The 11291-nt window shown below is 40.5% G+C and overlaps 2 protein-coding genes across 3 annotated transcripts in view; one reads left to right on the plus strand and one right to left on the minus strand.

Annotated features, from left to right (window-relative positions):
- The window catches only part of LOC116673837 (carboxypeptidase O), a 66067-nt gene that overhangs the window by 29519 nt on the left and 25257 nt on the right, over positions 1-11291 (plus strand). The window lies entirely within an intron of this gene.
- cckbra (cholecystokinin B receptor a) overlaps positions 1-11291 on the minus strand; it is a 44189-nt gene that overhangs the window by 19906 nt on the left and 12992 nt on the right. For both annotated transcript variants that reach the window (XR_004327882.1, XM_032506160.1), the window contains exon 3: positions 3639-3900. Coding sequence is in view for 1 of the 2 variants with exons in the window: in XM_032506160.1 (XP_032362051.1) it covers positions 3639-3900 (262 nt within the window). In the remaining variant the exon portion in view is untranslated. The remainder of the gene's footprint in view (positions 1-3638; positions 3901-11291) is intronic.

Genomic DNA, 11291 nt, shown 5'->3' on the forward strand with positions numbered 1-11291 from the left:
CTCTCTCTGAGCTTGGATTGATGGCACCTCAAAGAAAAAGTAGTGTACTGAGTAAGGTGCAAAGAAACTGCAGAAAATGTTGACAGAGGGGAATTTTTCAAACGTGTACACAATTTAAAGGGCTCAGTCTCTATCTGATTGCAGACACCCCTCTGTGGCTGCAACACTTTATATTTGTTCAAAGATATTATAAATATGCAACAAAGTACAATGAATGACTTTGAGTTATCAAAGTATCACATTTAAAGGTGATTCAAATGAATATTCACAAGGTTGTGAACTAAAATGAGAAGCGACATTAGAGTAAAAGACAAAACTAAAAAAGGAAACCCATGAATGTATAAAATAAAGACAGGTGTCACTTACATCTTTCACCATCTCTCTTCTGATTCGTCAGTCACAGAATGCTCTTCTCAACTACCGATGTTTGCGGCGCACATCAGTCAGCACATGAAAGCTTCAGCAGAGGAGCAGTTTCATTCACTCTCTTGATATTCTAATGTCTTCCTGGGCAACCCTCTGAACTCTGCACAGCCCCTCTCTTTCACTTCTCACTTAAAGGAAAGTCTTTAGTTGAAGCCTCTCATCAGCTGGCTGTTTGATACTGTGGAAAATCTGTTCGACAAAAGCTTTCAGGAAGTGAACATGTAAGAGTGCGGCCACACCAACAAAATGGTGGGGATCTCTGCTTGCTTTTCCCTCAAGGGGGAATCCCAGATGGACGGCATGATGAATATTCATATTTCGCTCCATCTTTCGATTTTTCCCACATCACCTGCACGCTACATGGACAACCAGGAAAGGTGTGTTTGGTTTATATGAAAGTGATAAGCATGTGTTACATATTTCCGCACTACACATAGGACTACAAATAAACTCAGCCTCTGATGGGGCGATGTAGAGACTGTATCATTGTCTTTCTTTGCAGAGTTTTGATTGGTTGTATAAGCTCTTTGGATGGCAAGGTCAGTCAGTTCAGATGGAAATATCTCAACAACAGTGGAGAAATTGCCATGCCAATGTTATTCGGTCATCATAAAGTGTCTTTATTATCTAATGAGATTTGCCTCTATTAATAAGATTACCTCTGGAGATTTTTTTTTTTTTTTAAATTGTAAACTCCATTCTGTCTTAAATTGTCAGAATAATAACAATCTTAACATTTGTCTTTGGCTTGACATAATCGGTTAATTAACTTCTTGATGGCTCTTTTATGAGTCTTGAAAATCATTTTGGACTAAAAATGGATGCTTGAGTTCCTCTATGCACTGCTTCATTAGGTGCAACAAGGTGCCATTTTAATAGAGCAATAGGGAGATGGAAAAGGTGGGATCTCCTTTCATTCGAGGTTTTAACTGTGAGTAGAACTTGAAAGGTCAGCATACTTAGTGACACATCTTGCTCTGTGAGCCTCGACTTTCTTTCTCCTCCTCTTTCTCATCGAGCATACTAATCAACTGGTCTCCCACTGCCTCGTCTCTCCTGGAGAAGCTTTACAGTTTGATAGACAGTCGGAGAAAAGACAGTGTTTAACCACAAAAGGCTGTCAAGTAGGGAGATGTAAAGGTTTTTCAGCTTCCTTTTCATTATAATTGTGCCATACTGCACAACTTACATTGTTTATGGACAGATCTGTGAAAATCCCTGTGTAGTCTCTCCCAAGATGCTCTAATACATCTTGTTCTTGGCTGTGTATTTATCTACTTGGGGTGTTGTTTTTTGAATTAATCCTCAAAGGGCATGTAGACGGGAAACGCCGGGCAATCCAGTCTGCAGGAGCAACGTTAGTTACTCTCCAGACATTTTGCATCAGCTTTACTCTTCCATCTTTTTCAGTGAACAGTCAAGAGCAGAGAAACACTCATGTTCATCTAAAAATATGGCATTATCGTAACATGTATGCTCACAGCACCAATACTGAGGGAAGACCCATTATCGATAGGATTTCTGTCTAATGACATGTCGTCCCAGCTTTTCAGTTTTTCGGTAGTCGATTCCTGCTATGCTAGAAAATTAATCCATTTTATAACAGGAGCTGCTTCTTCACCTTTTACAGTACATCTTAAAAAAGAAAAGTCTCCCACCTAAGGATTTCATAAATGTTTTAGACACTACCTCTGTAACCAGGTTTACAGCTTCAGCCCAGTGGTTCAGCCTTCTCTCCATCATTAGCTAGACTCTCTATCCTTCTCGTAGTTCTAGTTGGACAGGTAGAGGGGAAAATACACTAAAGTCCCAGTCACGCCACTTTTTTATTGTAATGGAATCCCCATAATCAGTGGATTGGATCATGGGAGAATCAAGCCATCTTTACAGTGCTAACATTTGAGAGTCCAAAATGGCGGAAGCTATTGCAGCTAATAGGCTGTGTTGCACCATCCGCTTTTTTTAACCTCCTCTGCTTCACAAAAGTGGAACTGTTTTCAGACAGTGTGTACTGTGTATAACACCAGTGTGTAGTAGTGACGTGTAGAGTGAGAAGTTGTTGGTAGTAGTACGATACACGCTGTATGCATGTCTTCACCAAAGCACATTCAGTAAACATCATCATAATGAAACATGAGTTGTCCGTGTACTGTAAATGGAAACGTCACAGTTATGAGACAGGTTTTGATGTTACAAATGTTTCTTTTAAAAGTGTGTGGACTTATTGAGCTGAAAAACAAACAAATGCGTTTGGGGAGCCTTTTTTCCCCCCATTTTGAGGACTCTTTATGGACATGATGTACAATCCTGAAAACCTTCTGTCGGTGGGAGTAAACAACACAGTAGAGAGGAAATGGAAAGAAGCTCAGAAAGCTGTTGTAACTGAGAAGCGCTAACATGTTCATGTAACATGCCATTAGCTCATGAGCTACAGTGGCACACCAACTATCCCTGCGAGTAGTCCCTATGTCTCACCATATAAATCACCAGGCCTCTGGCACCGCACTTACCGTACACTGAGTGTTGTTGGAGTTGAACTACTGCAGTCCTGGAATATCAATAGTTAACTACAAAATCACCTAGTACACTAAAAGGCAGATCTACACAAGCAAGCTAAGCCGTTAGTATTGACAAACTGTTCCACATCTGTTACAGAAATGGAAACACGTTTAATAGTAATTTATTGGATAAACTAAAACACTTCCAAACACACATTTTAATACAATTACTGCTTCAATTTACTGCTCAGAGAACAGCTCAGGGGCTAAAGGTCTGTGCAGGAAATTTGAGCTAAATGACCAAATCAGCTTCAAATATGTCTTCCAACTGGGAACAATCAGCGGAAAGTGGTTTGATCGCACGGCTCAAAAAAATAAAGCAACTTTCTGCTAATAATGTATATGTAAATGACACAATTACACTGCATGTAAGTCAGAGTATCTCCACATATTTGGAACCAAAGCCAAACGGATTGTATTCACTAACTGACTCCTTTCTGTTCATCTCATACTAGCTCATCCCTGTTGAGGTAATGGAGGCACATCCACCAGAGTCTTCCCATGCATGTGAAATGTTTCGAAGGTTTTCTTTGTGCAAAGTTTGTCAATTCTGATTGGAAAGACAGATGATTTTTTTCCTTCTATCACTAAAATCCGATTACAGAAATGTTTGCGCTGATGAATCACCATGCTTGTAGTCTCATTAGTACTTACCAGGTCTGCTCAGCTTGCCCGCTGGGCCAGTCAAGGCGACACATGTGGCCAAGAGTACTGTTGGCCTTGGGGAAAGACTTAAGGACACTGAACACCGGGTAGGGCACCATGATTAGCAGTGACACCACCCAGGTGGCAGCGATGACGCGGTAGGCGTGGGATCTGGTCTGCCACGCGCGGGACTTCAGCGGGTTACAGATGGCGCTGTATCTCTCAATGGCAATGGCCACAAGGCTGAAGGTGGAGATGCTGACAGAGATCCCTGCAGGAAAGAAAAGACATAAAATATTTAGAGACCTGGTCCGTTAGTCTATTCAGCACTTTAGTCAAGATATCTCAGCATTTGGAAATATGCTTATTCACTCCCTGCGGAGGGTTAGATGAGAAAATAAATAATACATATCTGTCAGGTAAATATGAAGCTACAGCAGGGAGATGGTTATCCAATACAAGAACCTCCCTGTTCACCTTCGGTGCCATAAATATATTAGTCAAATATAAATACCGTATATTAGTCAAATAAAGCCCTAACACTATCATTACCGACCCTGGAAATCCAGAGAAAACCAGAGCACGATTTGAATTTGCTCAGCGAGTTACTCTGGCATCGAGTAATGCGGCTCATTAACTACACCCTTGTAGCTGAGCTGCACCAATCACATCGGTGTATCTGATATAGGCGGGCCAAAGGCGAGCTATACAGATGACAATAGTTTAATCAACCAGTCAGCTCGGCTGGTCGTTAAGAGTATGAGGCTATGGATACGTCACCCTGTGTGTTGTTGTGATTGGTCGTAGTGTTATCTAATTGCATGCAGTAAGATTTTCAAATGCACGCTTGGTGCCGCCCCTTGAGATGGGCAACTTTTATTACTCAATGCCAGACCCTTAATCTTTTGGATTTGGGTCTAGATTTTCAGGCTAATCATTACCACCACCGAGCCAATCAGGATTAAAGGCAACATGACATTTCCACACTTCGACATGGGACTGCATTACACTGATTAAATTCCTTCAGAGTTAATCCAGGGCCAAGTTGTATTTGCATCTATGAATATACATAATCCGCAGAGAGGGAGCAAGCTCAGACAGCGCATAGGCTGTGCTCTGAGGGTGAGACTGGCCAGGTGAGACAAATAGCATTAATAAAGATATCTGCGTGTCGAGAGCAGCCCCCACCCCACTGATCCTCTATCACTACGAGAAGCAACAACATATTAATCCCCATCCGTTGTTCCTTCACGACAGAAACATCCTGTTTAAACGTGAGCGTTGCATTATCATTCAAGGGAGGAAGTCATTATACATACTGCTATAAACACGGTGCAACTCAATCTACAAGAACCATATTAAGTGTTTGAGCGGTGGACGGCTCTATGGCTCGGTTGAGAACAATTGATCCACTCTCCGGGATCCACCTTTGGCGAAAAGACCAATGAACAAATATTTGTTCCTTTTCTATTGTGATAAGCTTTGCTATCAGATGCAAAAAGATTAGGGATTTAGTGTATATTGTTGACTGCTATATTTATTACTTTGGGAAGAGAACTGAGGATATATGGTGTGGGATTTGATGCAGAGTGTGATAGAGGCAAGAGAACTACTTTATATTATATCCCTTCTCTAACAGAACAAAGGAGCGGAGTTGTAGGATATGTAGGGATAACCCAGAACAAAGGGAACGTCATCGTCACAAAAAGACGCCTTTCATGCTCTGTGAGCAGTCAGAGAGACTATGCTGTGCATTATTAAAAGCATTTCAGCCCTTTGCGAGAAGGGTGTTTTTTTTGATTGCTGCTACACTGACATGAACCTGACAGGATCCTACATCAAACCAAACCCGTTAGCTTTATTGGCTGAACAGGAGTTTTCAAAATGTGAGGCATAACTCCCCAGGGGGGGACAAAGATACTGCATGAGATGAAAGAGACAGGTGGATGTCACATTCTAAAAGCAACAGGAAGTTTGATATTTTAGTTAGGGCTGCTGATTTGGCCTCTTAACTAACACTTTTTACAGAAAATTGGACCGCTAATAGTACTTTGTAGTTTTAACTCAGTCAAAATACAGACATGGTATTTTTACGCTCCTACTACAAGAGCCCAGTATCTGTGCTTAACGTCAGTTTTGCAACCTGTTGCGTAAGACAGCCAATTACAAACATTATTTAGGTCTTGGTAGAAGCGTGCTGCATGCTTATTGGTTTACTGACGCTGATGAGATTTACTACCAAGGTATTGAAATTGGTTATTGAATGACGAGGCACTTTTTCGATACTCAGTACTTTAGAGGCAATACGGTTGGCACCCACAAAGTATTGAACTTAGTACCCAGCCATAATTATCTACCAAATAGAAATGATGCAAGTAAGATGTGATTATATGCTCAGAAAATCAGGAAGAGCAGGGTGGCTCTTTAGCACAAAGTGGTCATAGAAGTATTATTACAACTTCCATTTTTGTAAGCCTTCACTGTTTATCAGCTCAGGGTGTGAAGCTTTTCTGCATGTTCCATTACACAACCCTTCAACTGTCGACTGCTGTAGACTACCGGTCAAATGAAACAGCCAGCTCCGGCTACGCTGAAGGAGGTGGGTGGCACAGTAAACACAGTACTGTAAAAGTCTTGCACAATAAATCTCTCACACCCACACATCTCTTTCAAGTGGTAAGCACCGACAAAGAGAGACACCAAATCACACATTGGGGGGGGGTCTTTTGCTGAAGCTTGAAAGGCGGTCATGCCCAGCTACAGTGCCCGGCTTACACTTTGTGGAAATGTGGAATGCAGATGTGTAGGTATTTTAGTCGTTTTCTCCAAAGGAATAATAATAAAAATGAGTAGAAGACGCTGATGAAGCACTTTAGTAAAGTGCTTTACAAAGCAGACAGACAAGATAGAGCAGAATTAAAACACAAAGGGAATTGTAATGAGAGGAGCAAAACAATTGTTGGTGAAATGCAGTTAAAATTATAAAGAAACACTATTCAAAAGAAGTTCTAAAGGAAGGGTAAGACAAGTATGGAGTATACTTTTGTCTCTCCGGTAAATATAAAGCTACAGCCATAAGACTGTTAGCTTAGCTGAACATAAAGACTGAAAACAGAAGGAAACAGCTAGTCTTGCTCTGTCCAAAGTAGCATAATCTACCTATTAGCACATGTAAAGCTCACCAGTTAACACTTTACATCTTTACGACACAGTCCTCATCACCACCAACCAGCATAAAAATCACATGAGGAGTCAGGCTATATTGCCTTCTTATTAGCTTATTATTCTTGGTAGAACATTCAAAATGCATTTCTTTCAGTGCAGGGATACATTACATCATGATGAGTACCTCAGCCTACAGAGCCCCATTAGAGGGTGAAGCCTGTGTGAAATAGAGCCACAGGTCTTCAAATGAGTGATGTTTTCAAATCCTACACTTATAAAGACTAATAGCTGGGAGGTTGTGCACATTCATGCTCAAAGGAAGTGCCCTTCCAGGTGATGTATAGCACTGAAACTCCATTAATTTGAATTGATGACACAGTTGCAGGTATGCAGACAGCACAAAGACTAGTGTGTTTCTTGTCTGAGGGATTCAACCCTTTCAACATCTCAGTCCGTACCCAGTTGACCATCTGTTTCATTACTGGCGGGGGAAGCAAACACTGATCTGAGATCAGCAGCACTGATGTGTTTGGCCTCTAAAAGAAGAGTAATGAAACAAAACCGAAAATCTTAAACACTTTAAAATAAAAACACTGCAGCAACTGTAGACCACATGCTCCTGTTTATTACTGTTTGTGCCTTAAGCAGTAGTATATATTACATAATACAGTCAGCTCCTCAATGTATTTGTTGCTGATTTTCCTGGGCCTATATTAAAGTTGACACTTTATCATTATATACACATCTCTTGTGTTTCAGTTACATTGCGAGGCTAATGTTTGAACAGAAGAGATTCTGCTGTGATCCTGGACAAGATGCAGCCAAGTTAATTACCAGCCAACTAGCCAACTAAATGCTCCCATTCTTTCCCTGCGCTGCATCTTCCCTTCTCTGGATGAAGAAGCTCTAATCCTTTTTCTTGTTCATTAAACACAAGTCGGGCGAACACTCACAGTAGGCCACTTGATAACTGGCTTCTGAGCGTAACTGAAGTTTTAAATCGAGGGGAATTCAGCAAACCTCAACCTGGGGTAAAAGATTTACATTCCTCAGCTGACAATACTCCTGTTATTTCTTAGCTCACACCTAATTCTCGCAGTTGAAAGTTGCCCTTAAGAATCCTAATTGCATACAAACTTTACAAATGGAATTAATTTGTTGTAGGTGCCAGAGGCGCTTGCATCCAGTTCTGTAAAAGGTTTGCTTGAGGCCACGAAAGTCCAAATTAGAATACATTATGCAAACTGCACCTTAGGGGTAGCTGACAGACTGAGCTGGTAAGTTGGTTAGTAATTGTCTTATGACCAGAAATAATAACACAAACATGGGTACATAAATGTGATTTGAAGGGCGCACACATACTGTACACAAAAACGCACACACCCAGAATATTACAACATCAATCTCATAACTGCCACCAAAACCGTACTGGGCTATGATTATTGAATGAGGGGCAGAAAGATGAATGCGTGGAGGAACGGGGGAATCAAAGGATGGATGGTGTATTATGTGTCTAATGGGCATGTGCTAACAGATGAATTTGCAAAGGGTAAATGAGTTTGCCGCACAATCAATGGGTAAGGACTGTCACAATGATCCTGTGTATTGATTGGCTCAGGCTGATAGAAGGCCTTGCTCATGGGCTCAGATCTGGGAAGAGGTTTGATTGATGTGTGTTTTTTCACATGCAGATGCTGATATTCGTCAAACCATTTCTATCTATTATATTTTACACGATTTTCTCGTTGAGAAGTATAACGATTCTACGTTCCTAACATAGGCAGCACTAGACATGTTGTCTCGCTGGGGCTAGTCGGGGGCTTAACCCTTGTGTTGTCTTCCTGTTGGAATTGAAAATCAACACTTTTGTTCAGGCTTTTTTAACAATGTTTTTAACTTTTTCTTACGTTTTTGTCCCATTTTTGTCACTTTATTTGACGTTTTCAACACTATGGAACACTTACATAATAACTTTAGTGTTACAGTTATTTTTGGAATCTATGGTCCGTAAACCTCATATATAGGAAATTAAACCTAATGTTTCAGTTAGAAAAGCAGAAATTAGGAATTATTTAGACTAAAATTAAAGGAATGTAGATGGATAATCACAGATATGTCAGCTTTTACTCAATACTATTTCAAATTTCTTTTTTTTTTCAAATGCTATAAAATTGAATTAGACCCCCCAAAATTAATGAAAGTAGAGATTTGTACTTGCCAAAGAGCATTGTTTGGAATCAATCCTGTTATTTGGGGTAATAACAATTGGGTAGTTGAAAATTGATGTTGGAAAACGGGTCAATTTGACCCGAGGACAACATGAGGGTTAAATACCTTAGGGTGGTGGCAGATGTGGCATTTGAAATACAAACTTAATTTCATTTTTATTCTTTTGGCATTTTTGCCTTTTACTTGACAGAGGACAGTGTAGAAATGGGGTCCCAAGACTGGACTCATTGGGGTTCTGTGGCATGCTCTGTAACCACTCGGCTGACTATAAAACACTGCTGGTGATTTAAAAGTCCTACGCACTAATAATCACTGCTTTTTAAAGTAAAGAATAATCAAATTCAGAACTCTGATAGGATTGGTAGGGTAGTGCAGCCACAACGCAAGCAGATGCAGAAAAAGAAACGGCCAGTTTAGGAAAACACAAAACGCTGACAGAAGAAGGAATTATAGGGGGAATAACAGAAAAACAAGCAACACGTAGGAAATGCCTACGAAAACTGCATCATTAGTGAGACTATTCTAGCTGAAAGTCCAGCTCCAAATGAAGCTTTTTCATTGGGTATAGGCTCTTGCTCTTCTCTTGATCTGACAGTTCGCAAGCTCTGAGAGCCTTTCCCCCTTCAGTAAATCTTGTAATTGAATGTGTCCAGTCCTGAGAACAAAATGCTAGAGGGGAAGTAAAATGCCCAGTAGTAGTTTTGGTGCCTTCTACAACCAAATATTTTACTTTCTTGTGTAATTAAACCTAATTCTGGGTGGGGTTATACCACGGCATCATCCAGCCCCTTGTGCTGCTGAAGATTCTCCCCAGAATTTTAGTCTTTTAAGAAGAACTTCTAATACAGCTCTTTGATCATCTTTTGAGACATTAATTTAAACATAAACTAAGGAAATTCTTAAATGTTATACATTTTGCAGGGACAATAGTGTTATTGCATTTTTAGGTACATGTAGCTGATTGAGAAAGTAACATCTATCAAATTTGCAATGGAGAACATCCTAGTCATTAATCCCAGTTTCATGAAATGCCAGTATATATGTGGTTAAGGGATTTATCAGTTCCCAATCATTAACTACTCTAAGGCCCTTACCTTGACTAGATGATAAGCATACATATGAAGTATTAACCAAAGCGGGCCAAATAAAAGGTTGCAGCTGGCCCTCCTGCCCTCCTCGTCTTTATCACAGCTTAGAGAACCCAGTAATTGAATTCAGCAGGCCTGTTCTTACAGATGGTGCATCACATTTCTGAGACAATAATAGGATTGTGAATCTCACTGTTCAATAGCTCTCCTAAATCATTCAAAGCTCAAAAGTGAAGACACAAAGTACTGCAGCCAATCTCAGTTGCTCTTCCGTCTCTTGTGCTTCGGTGTGACTCAGGCCTCATGTGGCACCTTGACTCTGGCCTGATGGGAGCCAGCTCATCATTAAGTCACACTCCTGAAGACGTGTGACTGTTCATGCACTTTGAGCATGATGGTTACAACAGGCAAAATGAAACCCAGAGAAAAACCTCTCTGAAAGCTCTTGGTATATGTTGAGCATTTTTTTCCTGGCAGGATTGTAAAGCTGGAGCACATTTTCTGATCGGTTGTGTCAGGATGCCCGCATAGCTGTTGGATAAATAGAGCAGGAGGCTTGAGGCAGAGGTACGATGCAGATCAACAGGTGTTTAGTTCCCCAACACAAACATGGACGCCACGATCACAACCAGCCAACTGAACACCACAGGTAGCATGTGGTCCAAACAGCCAGCCCGCTAGATGGAAACTGGCAGCCTTTTATAGCCTGCCACTGACCTTATCTCAACCCTACCATAATACAAGTTAAGTGTGAAATGTACCTCATTTTAACAATTATACCAATACAACAACCACATCAAATACATTTCTACGATTATCTCAATTTACTTACATTATGTTACCTAATACAATCATACTTACTTGAACACAAACTTTACTATCGTACAAATGTTAACCTGCATTCAATTAATCAGGCAGACTATACCATACGGCCATGTGTAGGTAACCAAACTAGCAAACTGAGTACATCTGTTTCTCTTGACAGTTCTGGCCTCTAATCAACACCAGCTGCAAAAATTTATATTTTCCAATAAACATTCAAAACTGTTGTGCCTCATTTTATTTTCCCATAACATAATGAGCTAAAATGGACTAATGCTGGAAAATATTAGTGATGAAGAGGACCTTCATTATAGGCTGCCAGCCACAAAAAGGGCCAGATTTTGGTTCTAGAAAAGAA

Source organism: Etheostoma spectabile, chromosome 24, assembly GCF_008692095.1.
Source record: "Etheostoma spectabile isolate EspeVRDwgs_2016 chromosome 24, UIUC_Espe_1.0, whole genome shotgun sequence".
Lineage (NCBI taxonomy): Eukaryota > Metazoa > Chordata > Actinopteri > Perciformes > Percidae > Etheostoma > Etheostoma spectabile.